This window comes from Diadema antillarum, unplaced genomic scaffold (assembly GCF_040938485.1).
Source record: "Diadema antillarum isolate AM-2024a unplaced genomic scaffold, OU_Dant_1.0 seq00001666_RagTag, whole genome shotgun sequence".
Taxonomy (NCBI): Eukaryota; Metazoa; Echinodermata; class Echinoidea; order Diadematoida; family Diadematidae; genus Diadema; species Diadema antillarum.
The window spans coordinates 126,617-146,704 of record NW_027272364.1 but is presented as its reverse complement, the minus strand read 5'-3'; the positions used below and the strand labels follow the sequence as shown (position 1 = coordinate 146,704).

The following is a 20,088-nucleotide window of genomic DNA, read 5'->3' as shown; positions in this document are numbered from 1 at the left end:
GTACACAACATGAGCTGCAATCTTCAGAATACTCAACAGAACAGCAATGTTCTGCTTTTTCTTTTCCTCTTTTCCTTGATGATCTTTTAATTGAAAGTGTCTGCAAATTAATGCCCAGGTTTTGAAAGGTATGGCTGCATGGTATAAGATTTGTGTATGCTTGTCTGGCCTTGTTTGTAGGGCTGCCAAGGCCAATCTGGCTCATCCAGAGATCCCCATTATCAAGCGATGCCACACCTATGAGATCCACACCAAGTACAAGTACAAGTGTGTCCAGTGTGGAAACATGTGAGTCTAATCTGGCACTGTTTTTGTTTTTGTTTGTTTAATCGCCTGGCCCCTGTTTCGTAAAGAGGTTTCGTACAAGTGCTGTAAGTTGGGAGAGGTGCAGTTTGTGTGAGCTAACATTTAATCTTAAATATTCCCTGGGCTAGTGCTTGGTCATTATCTGGCTGCTACCATGGTAATTGTAACAGTTGCAACTTTCAGACTGTTAGTGCTGACCTCTTGATGAAACAGGCCCCAGAATGATGCTGTGTAGCTCTCTTGGTAATGACATACCAGAACAATTCCGAAGTATGTATAATGCAGGGCCGGCGGAGCGTTTTCAAAAGTGTGTGTGGGGGGGGGGGGGGGGCGGGGCCCACTTCCGGATTTCATGAGCTAATAAGCAAAAAAAAAAAAGCTCATCTCTCCCCTACCACTTCCAGGTTTCTTCAGCTGACAAGCAAAGGAAAAAAAAAGGGTCCTCAGCGGAACAACATAACCTTACCGCGCTCACACTTCAAGATCTCTATTTCTTTGTAGCGCCACTTACGTACTTCCGGTTTAAAAAAAGTAGGGGGGGGCCCCAAAGTGATGACACCTTATGTATTCCTTTGTGTGGTGCACAAAAAGTGTGGGGGGCCCAAGCCCCCCGTTCCACCGGCCATGTAATGTAAGTACATACTGTATATGTATATTTGTTTGTGTGTGTACGTATGTTTGTATTATTAAGTATATGGTACATGTCCATATGTACATAAGCAAGTAGATACTGTATTCGCTGAATATTATGTTACAGATAGGTTTCTATTTTCTTAAATTTTGTGAGTTGGGTGTTCTTCATTAATCTAATAAAAGAATATTAGAATATTAACTCTGGTCCCGTCATGAATGTGTCATGCACACATGCATTTCTCGTGAAATATTTGGCGTAAACAGTAGTTAAATGGAGGGGGAGGGGGAATTCTTCACCATGATCCTGTTTCATTGAGCAATCCACGATGATTATGACTTACCATACTTTTGGGTTTCTGTGATGAGCAGCTGGGCAATAGCCAATTAGCTACCAGTATTTCAATAGCTGTTTGTGGTCAGTGGTGTTTACACAGTAAGAAAGGGTGGTAAGAACGTGCTTACGGAAATGCCAGGACCGAGTAGGTCCGTTTTCGGACCAAATTCACATCCAAGACAAGAGTACATGGTATATTGTGTAACCACCAACGGCTAAAAGTTTTACCACCATGGAAAGCTTAAACGAATGTATACTGTAAGAGTGGAAATTTTTGCAGTGTTGACATTTTTACGCATTTCATGCAACCAGAAATTAGCGCGGAAAGAAAAGCACATATTTTTGCTTGCCATATTGTTCCAGTAGTTGATGTCTTGATTCCGTGAAATTAAAAACACATGAAAGTCTTCTTACCCGGCCGAGTGCAAAAAATTAGTTGCGCGAAAATATCCACTTTTACAGTAGCTGATATTGTGTCAATAGCTGACACTATTACTTCTCGTACTTGTGATGTGCTTTGTACGAAACAGGCCCCATCTATGCATGTATCTGTCTTATCTCTCTCTCTCTCTCTCTCTGTAGCATCGGCCGCCACTCCAAGTCGGTGGATACCTCTCGATTCTGCTGTGCCTACTGCAGTGGCAGGTTGGAGCTCCAGCCAACACTCAACAAGGACGGCACCCCTGCCAAGGCCCGGGGCCCAAATCCCTTCGCCATGTTTGTTAAGCAGAACTATGCATCAGTTAAGAAGACTCACTCAGCGACAAATCATGCAGATGTCATGCGCCTCCTCAGTCAGGAGTTTGCCGACAAGGCAAAAATCGCCAAGTCTTGAGGTGCTGTTTAGTTCTGTTGCCTCCTTTTGTAGTTAACTCACAATCAAAACACCACGTTTAGTATGCAGATAGCATTTTTTAATGTCTGTTTTTTACAGATTGGACTTAGGTCTAATCATGCTCAGTGATTGTTTGATGTGCTTATGTCTTGTCAGAATGGAAAGTCATCGATTTGTATTTATAGATTGCTATCGCACTCTGGAATTACCCTTTCCTGTCACTTTTACAGAATAGTAAAAAGTAATAATTAATAAATTAATAAATATTAATGATAATTGCAACTTTGAGAATCGAAAATTTCTTAACAATTCTTAACAATAATCATTATTGTGTTATTCCATATAAGTGTGTGCCATCCCTTGTGTGCAGATTACAAGTGTTGTTTATTTTTGCATATCCTCTTATATTATGTGTGTAAAATCATTTGCACCGACTTTCAGAAATTCTGTTTTTATATAGTAATGGATAATTTGTTAGTAATCACCAATAATTAGGGATGATCCGGCAGTAATGTGAACATTTTTATGCCTCCGCCAACGAAGTGGCCGGAGGCATTATGTTTTCGGGTCGTCCGTCCGTCCGTCCATCCGTACGTACGTCCGTCCCGTTTTGTTTTTGTCGATATCTCAAGAACCGTGTGGTGGTTTTACATCAAACTTGGTATGAGGGTATATCCTGGGGGGATAATACTTTGTTTGGATTTTAGGGTCACGGGGTCAAATATATGCTTGTTCCAATGGACAGTGATTATCTAGGGAAGTTGGGGGTCATGGTTCAAAGGTCAGGGGGTCAAAGGTCAAGGTCAACTCCTCAAAATATCACTACTTTCCTTATATTTATGCAATGCCTGAAGGTTTTTTTTTTTAACTTGATGTATGCATGTATTACCCGACATATATTCTGTGGGAAGTTTCTTGCCAAAAGGTCAAAGGTCAAAAGGTCAAAGGTCAAGTGAAAGTGTTGAATTGCACTTTTTCCTTCATATCTCAAAAGTAACTCAAGGTATCATCATGAAACTTACATATTTATGCATGTTCAACCTAACAGCGATTCTCTTTGGAACTGTGAGGTCAAATGTCAAAGGCCAGGTTTAGATAATGCTATTTTCCCATTTGATACTGAAATTATACTTTTTCTCAATACCTTGAAAATTACTCAATGCATAAACTTATAAAAGGGTCAAAAGTCAAGTAAAAATCATCAGTTCCCCAAATACCTGCACTCTGACATTTTAATCATTCATCCAATTGAACCTAGTTCTAGGAAAGTGAACATTCAGCACATTTGTGGCAAACCTGTCATTTTAATATTTTGCCAATTGTGTGAAACTGTCATCACACATTGTCAAGACATTGTACTATAGACCTATTAGGAGAACCATGCATTATGACGGAGGCATATCAGTCGTCGTAGCGATATATCTACCGAAAGGTAGTTTTTTAAATTTCACTGCATCTCAAAATGCAATGAGATGGAGTGGAATCTATTTATATATTTGAATATGGGATACAGAATGTTTGCATGTTTTTATTTTTACATGTATTTGTCTTCATTTTTCCTGGTATTGCATAGCATGTAGACCTGAAAATTACACATCATGAAACATTCCATATTCGGTGGCATAATCTAGCATGTTTGTTGTGAAGCACCGATTTATTGTGTAAGTTGTCTAGGCAAGGCTTCTCGGAAAAAAAAAAAAAATCCTTGTTTGTCATTCCGTAATTTGCACATAATTCAGATGAAGATTCCTTTGGAAATTGAGCATCTACTTTGGATGTCGTTTTCTGTTATGTTTCATTTTTTCTTCATGGATCAGCAGAACAGGAATGAAATTCAGAACTTTTCAATCAAGCAGCCTGAAAAAAGAAGAAGAAAGGATTGCATCATTTACAATACTGAAACAGAGGAAATGTATTCTTTTTCTCTCTAACTCTCTCTTCCTCTCTCTCTCTCTCTCTTATGGTAGAAGAAAATGACCGAATCCTTTATATTCACTGCAATACATGTATTAAAAACAGTACAAGGTGTTGTATGCCAGTGTTAAGTTGCTAACTCGTACAATGATATGATTTATGATGGCATGAAAGCAGTGGTGTTGTGCCATTGTAACTGCCTGTTTTCGGATATATAAACTTGCCTTTCTATAATCCTGTTCAAATATGAAATCATATGCTGACACAAAGGGAAGCCCTTAATTAGGGGAGCTTTCTGACAAAGGCAAATTATCCAGCAGTGTGTGGTATTTTAAACAAGTTCACCATGTCTGATCATTTATTTTCTAAGTGTGGAAAGTGTGTAGTTTTAGAAATTTAAAGTTTTAGTCATATTCAGTGCCCTTAATTCAGTGTTGGTGTGTTTTTTATTTGTAGGTATCCATCACTGCACTGTAGTTATTTTACTGTGTTTCCAAAGTATTATCTACAGTTTTTACCCCTTCCAGTCTAGTTTCTCACAAAAAGAAATCAAAAGAAGTTTTAAAGAAAATCTCTCTGAAATTGTATGAGTAATTCAAACATATTTCTTTTACACATATAGATTATATGCTTGGTACAGGCAAGATGCAGGTTGTGACCGTTTGCTATGTAGAGAACTAAAAAAACCCTGAAAATCCACTAACAGTGCGTTTTTGGATCTAGAGGATCTTTGGATCTTCTTTTTCTTCTGCTTCTTCTGCTTCTTTTTCTTCTTCTAATCTTCTATACAATTAATGTAAAAGGACCCTCACTGGGCCTTAATTTAACCACGTCTGAGACTAACAAGGGGTGGGCTCACCTAGAGTTAAATGTTATTTCTCCAGTCTAAGCTTTTTAAACTTTATATGCATTATTTAGTGTGCAATGCCAACTGCTGCATTGCACATCGCCTACATAGAATTATTTGTGAACCTCATACAGGGTGATAATGTTACCAACTACAATGTATGAATGATGAGCACTTAATAGTCCAGTAATGATGACCTTCATCATAAGCTTCATAATCATTGCCATACCACCTTCAAGATTTTGTAATAAATATCTGTTTTATATTAATATCTCCATTTCCTTAGTAAGCAGAAGTGTTGATTTTATAGTTTAATATTTTGTATGTACAGTATATGCGTTTGTGAATCTAGATAAAGAGGCAGAGAGGTATGCATGTGTGTGCGTATGAATGTGTGTATGTGGACATGTATATATATGCATGAACATTCCGACAAATGTGCTTGTTTCATCCTGAACTCTCCCATACCATTGCAGTGAACTTTGCATTAAGAAATATAAGCTGATGAGCATTTACGGTGATAAAAAAAGAAAAGGAAAAAAATCACACACACACACACACATTCTCCTCGGGTATTGTTGCGTGGTCCTCAGAGGAAACCCGTAAAAACTTGCCTGCTAAAGCTCAAACAAAAATCACAGAATCGAATTAGTGATCAGTTAAATAACATCATTTAATTTAAACTTTACACATTACAAATGAGAGAGTACAGCGACGAGGAGCAGGTGCCGGCCCTGGCGGCCGTGGAGATCGCAGATCTCATTGAGGTGTACAACCAAGGGCATACCGAGGTGGAACAAACTGCAGAAAATAAAAACAAATTCGTTAGTACAATTAACAATCAGCTTTGCTTTTGCCGGTCCTTGCTCTTCTTTTACGGTATAATGGAGCATAAAAGATGTCAAAAACGAAACTTTCAAGCTCAAAATCGGAACTCTGGAAGTACGTCTATGTGGGCTATGTTGTATTTTTCTTTTCCATTTTGTCGTTGAATCGAATTGAGAAACAAAGACAAGTTCTTCGCCCCGCTAAAGCTGATGTCCTTCAGTGACGCCCCCCCCCCCCAAAAAAAAAGGGGGGGGGGGTAAAGTAGCCGATTGCACAAAACAAATACGTACTCGAGGAAAAATATTCGTCATTTATATCATTTCGTGCACTACGAAATGTCCGATCACCATGTGTTTTGTGAGATGTGAAGATAACCGATGCTGATTTGGTGAAGTATTCAGTCATTGCAGACTCTTATTTTGGTCAATCATTGCAATAAGCCAGTTCACTATTTTTTAATGTGCAGTTGGTTAGGCCAAGGAGGTTTAAGAGATGGAGACTTTCCAACTGGCTGTAATTATTCAAACAGTTGTCACTTTTCTATTGATGTACAAAAAAATTCCACAGGTGCATCTGTGCCTTTGGTGACGGGGTTTGATGCTGCCGTCTTGCTGAGCAATCTGAAGATTCATTTTGAACGTTAACTTAATGTTGGCTATATTTTGCTTGTTTATCTATCAAATGAAACGAAATCTCACTTAATGATAAAGCTCATTAAACAAAGGTCAATCCCTTCAAGAAATATGTGCAAAAGTGTAAATCAGAGCTGTATCATGTGAAAGTGTTTAAAACAGTACCCTCCCGGAAAGCCGGTTTTATCACTTTTCCACTTAATTCCTCCAAATAAAACTGATATGGATAATCTTCGAGTATAATTCTATATTGATAGATGTACACTGTATCAGATTAGTGGCCGGGTACGGCCAGCCGAATAATTTTCATTTTCACTTCATCATTTTTTGCGCAAATTTCTATTCGCGCATCCCCGTGTCTTTACCATACCTTTTATAAGTAGGGATGGCGAAAAGTAATTACCATCGCGAAAACATTTTCGTTAGAAAGTGGCTGATGATTATGCAATGAGATATGAGTCAATTGTCTTCCTATCTGCGCGGCAGATCCAGTTTGCCACATGCTTCAAATACTTTCGAGTGGCGGCATCGAACGTGACTTCAAAGGAAATACGACAGTTGTGACTCCATTCTCTTGAACCTCCTTGGTTAGGCACTTCACTCAATTTCCAAGCGAGATAAATCATAAGCTTGCCCGGCGTGACAGTTAATGAAATTAATTTTCAAACAAAGAATGAACTTGGGGTATACCAAGTGACCAAAATGATCCGGCAATCAACACTGTTCTTGGGGAAGCATTAAGATTATTATTGTTATTATTATTATTATTATTATTATTATTATTATTATTATTATCATTATTATTATCATTATCATTATTATTATTATTATTATTATTATTATTATTATTATTATTATTATTATCACTATTATTATCATTGTTATTAGTATTATTATTTTGTATTTGATAAATTAACAAACTGTTTGTAGTAGCATTGCCAAATGAAAGTTTTGCTGTCAGGTGGTTGTGCCTTCTTTAATTTACGATAAATTCAATTCTCCTTGAAAGGAAAGAAATACATCGCATTCTCTTCGAATGAATTCATTGACGAAGATACCGAGTAGGGTCCAATCCCCGAGGGTCATAAAATGTCACAGAAAGTGCATACGCGTATTATTGATAACTGGGAATCCGTGATCGAGTTTATTAGTCACTAGGTAGCTAGATTAAACTATAAGAATGTTTTAGTCTTTGACAGGCAACTCAATTTGTGACAAGCCCCGCCCCGCTCATCACTGTGATGGACAGCCTTGTATCTTTCCATCTCCGATTGAATTTAAGGAAAATTATTATTCACATTTTTTTTTTTGGGGGGGGGGAGGGGGAGGAGATTGACTCGAATATTACGAGTAGAGTAATATTTTTGCAATTTTCTTTCCTGCATGATGTTGATGCTGTTAACAACTTTCGCTCATATTTAAAAGTTTTCTCCCCTCTTATCACCTGCAAATGTTTGCGATCCCATTTCCAGCTCGAGACAGGGAAACACAATGTTGTATTTACTACTCTGAACATTCAGTATCGCACCAAATGGTAACTAAGCATTGGTGCGCTTCCATAAACTCTTCCAGATATTCCTCTTTATTATTAGTAGAGGAACTTAGTCGATTTGTGAGAGAACAGATATTTACACCAATTACTCAATGACCATTCATTTAATGTGCAAGTGCTTGGCAGACTTTGCTTGAAGTGGAATATCGCAGATCAAAGAATGTACAAAGCTTGTTAGTGTAAGAGTGGCAATTCAAATCGTTGAAATTCATTCCTTTGTGGAGATTCATGACTGGTAAAGAGCTCTGATTTGGTTTAATGCGCGATTATTGTATTCGATGTGTTGAATACTTCAAGCATTGTCACTCGTACTTTACTGACAACATATTTCAACTGCTCAGATGAGTGAAATAATAATAGACGATTATTCCTTCACCAAACAATAGGTAGATGCGATCTCCCGGTTGCATTTTGATAAGAGATCTCAGTCCAGCTCAGTGTTCTCAAATAGACTAAACTATAGCTTGTTGATAACTGGTCTGAATGATTTAAACCGATTTGTGAGAAGACCCAATCCGCTCGTCAGTGTGATGGACAACCTTGTGTCTTTTTATCTCGAATTCAGTGGTAACATCAGTTTGAGTGTCGATATACATATCACACCTCTACAAAAAAGGCGTTAATTGGTATACTGAAGATTGAACACTTTTAATGGTTTTTCCTATCAAAGAACTAATACGTTTTACCGAATATTATGTGATGTTTGCATCTCGTATCCTAAATAATGAAGACACATCTGTAGCCTTGTTATCACATAGAAACTTTTCCATATCCATCATCTCAAAAAGGAACTGATTTATAATTTGTCTGAGGCAAACCAAATTGTGACAAGCCCCGCCCCGCTTATCACTGTGATGGACAACCTTGCATCATTCCATCTCCAACTGTAATTGAGGTTGTTTAACACGCTCTTAAATGTGGAGGTTAAATTTAAACATTGAAAAGAGAAGAACTGGTGTTGAAATGCATGATTGCATTTCTGCTTATTATCATATCAATTTTTCGACTTGCCTATAAGATGCAATACGATTCCTTCAAATCATAGGCGATCCTGTTTAAACTCCTCGTGATTAGTTTAAGCCCTCAAGATATTTAGGTTTCCAAACGTGTCTATTCAAACGTTTTCAAACATTTTCAGATACCTTTCGTGGTATTTTCCTCTGATATGTATATATTATACTATATATCTTTCTATAACAGGATCAATACTTTAGTATAGAATGTAGGATCTATATTATACAAAGTACTTACCTCCCGGAATTTCCACTGTACACTCCAGCCATAACGCATTTTAGTCTGCAAAAGATCGCCAAACAAACGTGAGGGTTCGGAAGCGTCGTCAATTGTTCGCGAATGTCGTTTTTACTTCGGCGAGAATTTCAAAAAAGTTTGAAATTTTTTGCGAACCTTTTCCGCACACTTAGTCGGGATTTGCTCGTGAATTGTTCTCGAAAGTGTCTTTAAAGCTTCGTCATATGCGCAAGACCTTCGCAAGACACGCGCGATGTTCGCAAAATGTTCGTGAAACCCCAAACAGACTCCGAAACTTCGGAGAATGTCTCGCGTATGTTACGCGAAATCTGCGAAGTTTTTCCGATCATTTTACGACGTAATCGCAAACTGTTCGCGTACCTTTTGAGACATTCTCGCGAACGTTTAGCGCACGTTTGGGGGATGTATGCACTGTACGTTTTCTACAAATAAAAATCGTAGCATACATCTAAACATCAAACAATATTATTAGCAACGATAGTAACAAAAGAAATTAAAGACTAGCAAAGAGAAAGAATATTTGATATACAAAAAAAAATCGCAGAATACACTTAAAATCAATCTTAAGTATGTAAATTTCATTTGAACTATAGAGATTATGTGTTGGAGGAACTGCAAAAAAAAAAAAAAAAAAGATCAAATGCTTTACCAGTGGAGATACGTCCTAGGGGGGAAAAATGTAGGCAAACACACGATAGAGAAATGAGAGAACAAGAAAGGAGAAATACAGGAAAGAAAAAAAATTCAACTCAAGAAAGCTGTTTTGAGTTGATTTTTTTTTCTTGCTTCCACCTCTCCTTGCTACATTTTCTCCCATGATTATTGAAAATGTGTCGTTGTTCGCATTTCCGTCGCGTGTTCTTCGTGTACGTAACATGCTGTACTTTAGCAATGATACACACGACAATCGCACATACGTCGTGGGAACTTCGCACAAATTGCGCAAGAATAGTTTTCGGCTTCATTGTCGGAACACATTCGGAGAAAAACTTTTCCGAATGTTGGATTTTGTCATCATACACAAACTTTGTGTGAATGAAGTATTTGCACATACACACAATTGATTTGATTCTTTTGTTTGTTGGCTGATGTATTTGCTTCGTTTTGCCTTAATAGTTGGCCAATAAATAAGCACCTGTCACAAGTCAGCTTGTGTTACATTAGCCTATCAAGCACGAACTTTCGGAGTAGGCTAAAGATTTTACTCATAGATTTCAATTAAATCTGGATAATGCCACCAAACAAGCATGTCATGATTAATCGTAGTTTATCTATATTCCCGCTTTATCTGCTGCATTCCAATTACAGTTCATTGCACTCGATTTCCGAGAAAGTTTTAATAATATTGAAGAAATACCTTCCAAAAAAGAATTTGATATCGTCGGTCATGGTGAGTGGCTCTTGTATTCTGTAGACACATCTGCAGCCGTATTATCACAATGAGATTCAGTTAATTTGGTAATCATAAATGGGCTTAATTTGCAATTTTCCGAGGAGGTAAACCAAATTGTGACAAGCCCCGCCTCGCTTATCACTGTGATGGACAACCTTGTATAGTGCGATTGTTTTATATGCTGTCAAGGTCATTTTTTGGAACATTGATTAAAATGGAAATTCTGGTGGTACGCGTGACTGCATTTATTTCTGCCATTATTTTTATTCTTTGAAGTCGCCTGAGATACAAAATCATTTCTTCAAATTATATTGGGCGATCCTGTTTTAAACCCATCGTGGTGAGTTCAAGACCATATGACATCCAGATTTGTATAGGATTTCTCAATTCAGGCGTTTGTAAGAGCTTTCAGGATATATATCTTTATTTTATTTCCTTTGTGTGCTTTTTCTGTTTGTTTTTCTCAACTGTTTGAGAATAGAAGATTAGTAGAAGTAGAAAATGCAGAAATATATACAAAATACTTACCTCTACACTGCAGCCACAAAAGATTTACAAACTTTGCTTGAATTAACCTATTTTCATAAATCATTTTAGAATGCAGTCTATATAATTCTTTCGTTTGTTGGTCGATGTGTTTCGTTTTGCCTATATACTAGTAGTTGGGCAATAAAGCGCTTTTCACGACTCAGTTTGTGTTATATCATTATACACAATTTTGCTATAAGAGTAGACCAATTATTTCAATCCGTGATTCCAATTAAAGCTGGATAATGTCACCAAATAAATATGTTATGGTTATTACTGTTTTATCCGCATTCCTGTTTATTTGCTGCGCTCCTGCTGAATATTAATGCACTCGATTACTGATAACAGCTTGCTTATAACTATATCTAGCACGAGAATCTTGCAATAATTTGTTATCATCAGTTTATAGAATGGTTGGTAGTAAAGTCTGAAAATCCCCATATGGACAGCAGTGCGGCTTACTTCATCATCATCCTCAGCTCGTCGACAACGGCATCAACGGCAGGCCGATTGACGGGCATGGAACTCCGGCAGGCGTCACCGATGTCGGTCAGGTCTCGGTCGCCACTCGACATCCCCATGGCCCAGAGAAGTCGGCCGAGCTGGAAGACATCGCTGTGGACGCTCTTGGGCTGGTCGTGGAGGGCAACCTCTGGAGCAATGTGTCGATAGATCTGGCCTCGACGGTACTTCTCCTTGACATTGCGGCAGAATCGGGTGTAGTTCTGATCGCTCCTAGAGGTCACCAGACCGAAGTCGATGACCTTGGCCCGCCATCGATGACCTGGAGAGAATCGGAAAGAACTGTCTTCAAAGGGCACAACCACATTGTGAAATCTGAAGTCTGATGAGAAAGACTTCAACCTATTTTCCAGCAACATTAGAGACAGAATTTCGTTTTTCCTTATTACTTGTCGTTTCTGCAAGCGTTATGGATTTTCCAAGCAAAGCAATTCTGCAGATGCAGAAGTTTTAAAGATCACACGCCTCCATTTTTTTTTTTAAATCGCAGACTGAAGAGTACTCCAAATGTGTGCAATTTTAGTTTTCTAACCTATCTTAAGAACAATGATGGTAGTGATGATGGGATTGCGGGCTCTGTCGGAGAATAATGTCTATTTATGGTCATTTCTGCAAATAAATGTCCGAATAAGGCTTGATCTACAATTAAAAAGAAGAAAAAAAGAAACGTTACTTACTTGTGGGTGGCATGTAGATCAGGGCGTTGTCTCCCTTCAGGTCATTCATCAAGTATCCCTTATTATGAATGACCTGAAGACCACATGCCAGATCTAGGGCGATCTGTAGCCAGTCTGCGTGACGAACCGAGGGTACGTGGCCAGCAATTGCCTTTCCCACAGTAAACGTCTTGCCGGTATTGGGGTCTCCTGTATAACGGACAAAATACAGCAATGAATAAGAAACGTTGTCGGTCCATGATGAAGAATGATGTTTTACACTGCTTGCTAATTCGATACGGAGTAATTGCTGTTATAACTGCCATCATCACAACTAAAACAAATGCAAGACAAGCTATAGAGACGGAGAATAAATGCAATGTTTACTAACTACTAATTTCATGATTACTTATCATACAAAAGGAATTTCTGAATAATTTTTTGAATAGATATATTGATAACTGAATGAGAATAAATGAATGAATGAATGAATGCATAAATGAATGAATGAATGGAAGGATGAATGGATGATGGAGTGAAGGCTCAGAGAGAGGTTGATTGACACAGACCAGACGACCCGAAATGACAATAATAAACCCGTATTTGCTTGGTATAGAATTGTGAAGGGATTAAGGACCTGCAAAGATTTATTTACCAACAAACTCCATCGCCAGACCCACGGATCCCACCCTGACCTCAACGCAGCCAAGATAGCGGGGAAAGAACTCCTCTCGACCGAACAAGTCCAGCAGAGAGGCTTCCTTCGCGATCTTCTGCACCTGATATACAAGGATGAAAATTAGCAAACTGATTACCATAATGTCACACAATGAATCAAAATCTGTCACAGTTTAAAGAGTTTGGTACGAAGGTGTATGTCCTATTTTTCTAAATAACTCGTAACTCTTTCGATTTTGATTAATCAGTTTGCATATTTGTATAATATTCTTCCTGCATTGGTATGTTTGTATTTTCAAGATGTCAACAAAAACTTGTAACACTGTAGGAAGTGCTGGTTACCTTGGCTTTCATTGCCCCGGGACAGTCGGGTAGGATCATGGTCTTCACGGCGATGGGTGTGCCGGAGGAGCGGTGGCGATGTAGGTACACGGTGCCGTAGCACCCGCTTCCCAAGATGGTCGGACCGCCCGAGGCGGTGAATGGCTTCAGATCGGCCAGGTCCCACACGTATGTCGAAGGTAAGGATGATGATGATGTAGCACCGTTACCCCTGGCAACAGCTCCACTTACTGCACCTTGCAGAGGTGGTTCAGTAGGAGATCTAAAGAAAACAAAGAGAAAACGTACGGGCAAGTTTGTTTTTGTATTCAGTCGTCAATTTTTGATTTTCCAGGGAGGTATAGATAGGCCTATACAATTAAGTTCTTTTATCCAGGTAGGCCTACTAAGTGCACTATATTACATGGGTTAGTCAAATACCAGTTAGTGATTTGTTAAACACAGTCACATGATGGAGGCATATTCGCTATGTTCGCCCATGGGAGAACATTCTTTATGTTCTCCCATGGGAAAACATTTTCACGTAACAAATGACAGAAGGCCTAGACCGCGCGCACACAGTGAATTTGGCTCTGCGCGAGCGATCGAGTGCGTTGTGGGTGGTTGACGTTGACGTATTTGAGTACTAGTAACCCATAACAGATGATGACTTTTGTTGTCGGGAACATGTACCAAACGTTCCACCCTCAAGGTTTGAAATGCTATTTCGGGAGGCTATAAGTCCCTCGACTTCGTCTCGGGACTTATAACCTCCCTCAATAGCATTTCAAACCCGTCGGGTGGAACATTCGGTATGTTCCCTCCCCCGCCAGTCATCATCTATATAATGTGCGTGATAATGTTTTACTAGTAAGACGGATGTTGAGTGTAATCATCACTTATTGTTGAAAGACGACTCATCACAATCTGATAAAAATAGGAGTATTGCATATGTTGTGTGTGTGTGTGTTCTGTGTATGGTATCTTCATATCCGGTTGGCAATGTTTGACTGATGATTCACATTAAAGAGTTTGAAAAATGTTAAGATTCTTGAAGCGTATGCTGATTCTGATTCATTTAGTGTTCATTGAAAAAAAAAACAACTCCAGGGATGTTTGTTTGTGTGTGTGTGTGTGTGTACGTATGTATGTCCTTACTGAGAGGAATCGGTGTCTGATGCATGTGCGGGGAACCGCCAGATGATAGGGAACCCAGGGGGACTTGAGGATTCGGAGGTGGACGAGGAGTTAAGGAGGGTGCTGGACTGAGATGTTTCAGGGGTTTGAGCTGACCTGTATAATAGTTTGATTTTAAGAAATGCGTTTATAGATACAGAAATAAGTTTTGATTGCTTAAAATTTTGCTAAATTGTTTTCTAAAATGGATATTTGCGCTGTTTGATCTCTCTGGAACTATTTTCATCAATTGTAGAAAACAATCTTATGTGTTTGCCTGAAAAAGAAAATAGTTGTGATGGAGAAAAATATGTACCGGTATTGATAGATTGAAAAAGACTGAACGGATTCAGATATTGAGAAAACGTAAATCTATCAACACTATACAAAATAGATGTTTAGTTTCTATTCAATCAAAAGACATTCAGAACAACATAAGGTCGTACATATGCAAAGAACCAGCAAATAGATATATTTTTGAGTGTTTTCTCACCATTTAGGCAGAGCAGAAACGTCCACGAAACCACGAGACTCGTGACCCTAAATGAAAAGAATTAGATCAGAATGAATTTATACCCATTGTTATATTTCTGGCATTAGATTAATTAAGAACAAGCCACATCAAAAGGACAGTAGTAACATTAACTGCTCAAAACACATTGGCCAGAAAAGACGCCATAGTCCGTTAAATGCAGTATTAAAACAACATTTTAAAGTAAACGATCATGAAAATAATATAGGGCTAATATTGACTAAAATATCTAATCTTACCTGTGATCGGTGAGAGGCAAGCTTTATTTGCCTCCTGGCTTCAGTCAGTTCCGTCTCTAGGGTCTGCATCTTGTCTTGGAGTTGTCGAATCTTCTCCTCTGCCTTCATTGCCTGCTTACCCTTCTGCCAAGCTCTCTCTTCGGCAGATCGAACATCTTTCTCGGCGATCTTCCTCCCTTCTTCAGCTCGACTTGCCCGCGCCTCGGCAAGTCTCGCCCTCTCTTCGGCTTGACTAGCCTTGGCTTCGGCGAATCTCGCCCTTTTCTCCGCCTGACTCGCCTCAGCCTCAGCAAGTCTCGCTTGTACCTTCTCCCGACTCACCCTGGCTTCGGCCAGTCTCTCTCGCTCCGCCGCCTGACTCGCCTTGGCTTCGGCAAGTCTCTCTCGCTCTGCTGCCTGACTCGCCCTGGCTTCGGCAAGTCTCTCTCGCTCTGCCACCTGACTCGCATCAGCCTCGGCGAGTCTCTTCCTTTCCTCGGCCTGACTCGCCCTAGTTTCGGCAAGTCTCTGTCGCTCCACCGCCTGACTCGCCTCAGCCTCGGCAAGTCTCCCTCGCTCCGCCGCCCGACTCGCCTCAGCCTCGGCGAGGCTCGCTCTCTCCTCGGCAAGTCCGAATCTCTCCTCTGCTCGTTCAGCTCTTCTTACAGAGCCACACGCCAATTTAGCAAGAGTCTTTAAAGCTCCTGCCTCGTGTTCTGCCATGAACAGTCGCCTCTCAGCAAATTGAACTTTGCCGCTCAGCTCCTAATGTGAAAAAGGGCAATGATACCTACATAAGAACAGAATGTACAGCAAATTGCCAGGCAGTTTATCGTATTCCGAGGTAAAAAGAGTATCAAATAGCGATCTGCTTGGTCCATAACGTAGGTCCAGACCAAAATATAGAAACCCAGTTGCTAAACTTCTCCGAGAGCGTGGATTGATTTTGGTAGCCGAAGTTCGATTTGTCCATAAGAAACTTAAATCGTTTCAGTTAGACAACATTCATAATGATTTTTTTTGATACTTATATGCGTGGAGATCTACAAAATTACTTACCCCAAGCCGTTCCTTGTGTTGTTCTATCTCCAAGGAATCTCGCATGCTTTTAAGAAGTAGTTCTCCTGCGAGGTATACGGCTGTTTGGCGTCCATGCGGCGGGGCCGGGCGGGAATCCATGGCAGGTTGCACGTCAGACTCAGGCATACTGTGTACAAAAGGTTTGTATCCCCAAAAAGAATGTTTGATTTCAATTCTTGGAAAACAGATCATTTCATCTACTGCTCATTTGGACCTAATAACTAGAGCACTGGAACGCCTACGTGAATGGCCTTCGTTGTTTTGCAGTTATTAAGACTTAGGACCAAACATGAGCAGAAATTGTGAGAAGCATACAGTTGGGGTCCTACTAATATTATAAATAAACGTGATAGATCTGACTTTGTTATCATGTCTTGCTATCAGAGTATCGTCACCCCAAGAATCTGCAGCTCGTTTATTCCCAAAGTCTGGAACAAATTAACCTACGTTTTTCCTCAAATAGACCCTATGGCTATGCCGTATACTGCAGTTTCGAATAGCATTGATTGGTAATACACCTGTAAAACTGTAACAATATACTAATTACGTGAATTTCAGTCATGCGTCGTTTCTGACGGATGTGTAGACCCTAATTGAAACGTGTTTAGTTTGATTTGTTAGTTTGTTTATGAGTTTGGTTTTGTCTCTTCGTTTTCATTGTTTTCAAAGCTAGTATGTAAATGGCACTTTATCCCACGCGTGTACCTTTTCGTTCTAAACCCGAGTATTACCGTACGTTAACAGCCACCATCTAATACGCAGTGTGCCGATGTCAAGGTAGGACCTACCCTGCCGTTAGGTGGTGTCCCTGGGGCCCGGGCCCTGTTGCAGAAAACCCTTACCGCTGGACTTTATCGTACCGCTCCTTTCTAGCGGTAAGTCTTCAAATTAGCGGTAAATTTTATAATCCTTGATGCTGATTGGCCATGATGCCTAATTTTGACGGTAGTTACCATTGAAATGCAACGGGCCCCTGGCCTTGGCCTTACCATACACAGAAGAGCTGCTAGCGAAGAGTGATGCACGCTATTTATCCTGGAGCAGAGCTAGAACGGGGGATATTCATTGCTCGCAGTACCCAAAAGTTTATTGTTAGAAAACTACCTAATTCTATGGATCTAACACTATAGAATCCCGTGTCTATTTCTACTTCATAGCCTCGGTATTGTGTGTCTACAGGTCAGTAACTAGGCCTGCCACTTCTCTTCCGTTTTCAGTGTGATGATGATGTTGGATGATGAACCTTTTTAAGGTAGAATTACGGAAAGACTCTCTTTTCTTTTTTGCCAACACTTTGTCTGAACAAAAACGGGCACTGAAAGAGCATAGACTAACCTGTTTGAGATTCGAAAGCACTCGATTTCCGTGACAAAAGTGACAATAATCGACCACAAGATCGTTCAGAGAACCTTGCGATAAATATGTCAGGACGAAAAGAAAGCCGTTTGTTTACATGCCAATCACCATAGCGCTAGCACCTAGCGTGTAGCGTACTATGCTGCGTTACTGCACTGAGGCGCGCTGTTGATGCGCGCGCGTCATGATTATCCATTTTTCCCACGTCATGGATTATGTAGGCAGTAGTTCTGGAGCAAACTGCGCACAACGCGCATGAGTGCGTGGTCACTAGGGATGACCTCACAATTCGTAGCCATGGTAACAGAGACAGAAAAAAACTACAACAGGCAAAAATCTGCTGTTGTTACGTCATGTACGTAGGTATGCATGTATGTAATTGTAGTTACCAATATAGAAGAGCTTTAGATATGCCTAACTGGTCGGTTGCCGTAAATAATGCAAACAGTGACATGTACAATAATTGCAAACCTCCATGTTAAACGGCTCCCATGTGTGCATCCTTCATTTTATAGAATAGGTCCCACATATGATTTTAAATTGAAAGGGATGACATTAATTTCTCACAACACTAGGCCTATTTATTAGCTTATTCCAACTATTTATCTCCACTGTCCTTCCTTCAACTGACGCAGAGAAAAACTAAACAGCCAAAATCTGCTAATTACATACTTAAGTGGGTCTATATATTTGCAATAATCGCAAGCTGCACATAGTTACCACACGAGAGCTTAGTAGAAAGGTTGGTTGTCTTTGTTTCCTGTAAACAATTCGAGTGAAATAATCCAAACCTCGTTTATGAAACAGGTCATCCTTCTTTTTCTAGAATAAGTCTCACGAATAATTTCTCAGTATAGCGTATTCCCAACTTGCCCCAAGTGCTTTTTACTGCAAAATTATCTTTACTGTCATTTTCAGTACCCCACTGTGTTGAGCTGCTTACTTTTAATCTTAGATTAGGCTACACCACATTGTTCTCTCTTTCTCTTTGCTCCAATAAAGAAAGAGAGAACTATTCATTTTGGAGACTTTGACATCTACTCAAGACAGCGTTAAACACTTTTATCCCCACGGTGTAGAGCGATTCGTCACCACATGTGACGTAATAAGTAACTTACGGTTATTTTTATGTTTTATCTACTTTCTTTGACAGGCTCTACAAAGATAATTTGAATTACTGCAAGTTACAATAATCGAAGATCCTATGGAAAGCTAAAGGAAAAGAAATAACTTTTATTTGAATACACGTGGCTAATTCAGGCGTTAAAATTTAGTGCAATTATGCACGACTGCATGGGTAGACACCCTAGTCTATCTGATTGTATAGATAATTGTTTTCTCCTTTAGTTTCTTTCAAGATGCTTGCCATTTTCCCCTCTAAGTATAGTGAAAAGTAATAAAGGCCAACTTGAATACATTTATACCAAAAGTATCAGTGACCTACCGCACGACAATGCTATATTCATTGCGTTTGAGCTATCATAATGGCCCCTACAGTCATGGTTGCGTTCCTTATGCACGAACACCTGTGGGCCAATCCGAGAACTCAATCCCATCCTTACATACTTTCGTAGCCGCCATCTCAAACACCTGTTCTCATTTTGGTCACGTGACCAATGCAGGCAAAAATGGAGGAATGCATGCGCTCCTCTTTGCTCTGTGCTTCCTCTTTTATACACAGTTTTCGATTCGCTTGAAATCCAGTCGTATTCAACCATTCACCAATGGAGAAAAGGGGCGTTATTTATATGCAAAACGATTTCTCCAGGGAAGCGAAACTGATGTATTCTTTTCTCCAGTCGGCTTGCCATACATAATTTGTTGCATGATGATTGTTTTCAAAAGGGTGACACGACATTTGCTCCCGCTTGATACTCCGGTCTCATTTTCTCCAAGGACTTATGATGAGGGTTGTGATAGGATAATTAGGGTTTCAGGTTTAGCTTGAAGTGAGGATTAGGATTAGTGTTATGCTTGTGCGTGGGTAGAATTTTCATGTTTGGCTTATGAGCGCGCAGATATTTCATGGGAGCAATAATTGCCGCAGGATCATTTTGTCATAAAACCATTCACAAGAAACACGTTCCTTCTGACAACCGAGAGCTGATAACTTGTCGCTCACCTGTTCCACGATGGACTATACCCTGGGTACACACATTAAAGGTAGGCCCCCTACATCTTACCATTGGGAACAGTGATTTAAAAATGTTCGAGTTTTCACATTTGATGCATGATTATGTGTGGGTCAGTTGTATCACAAAATTTCCTATACCACATAAATGTTTTGTGATACAGCATAAAATATAAGGAGATATCACAATTTTTCTCACGAACTGGATAAACAGTTTAGTCTAGAAACATTTTTATTATAACTATTGCTCACATTTTGTATATTCAACAATACTTAACATTTTATTACACTGATTAACTTTTTACACTGGTTACACTAACTCACATTTTAGAACTATTTTGAAG

The 20,088-nt window shown here is 39.5% G+C and overlaps 1 protein-coding gene across 1 annotated transcript in view; it reads left to right on the top strand.

The window, feature by feature from the left end:
* LOC139711525 (uncharacterized) overlaps nucleotides 1-2,108 on the top strand; it is a 28,296-nt gene extending 26,188 nt beyond the window's left edge. Inside the window, exons 9-10 of the mRNA XM_071623402.1 lie at nucleotides 181-288; nucleotides 1,856-2,108. Coding sequence (XP_071479503.1) covers nucleotides 181-288; nucleotides 1,856-2,108 — 361 coding nt within the window. The remainder of the gene's footprint in view (nucleotides 1-180; nucleotides 289-1,855) is intronic.
* Nucleotides 2,109-20,088: the final 17,980 nt, after the last annotated feature.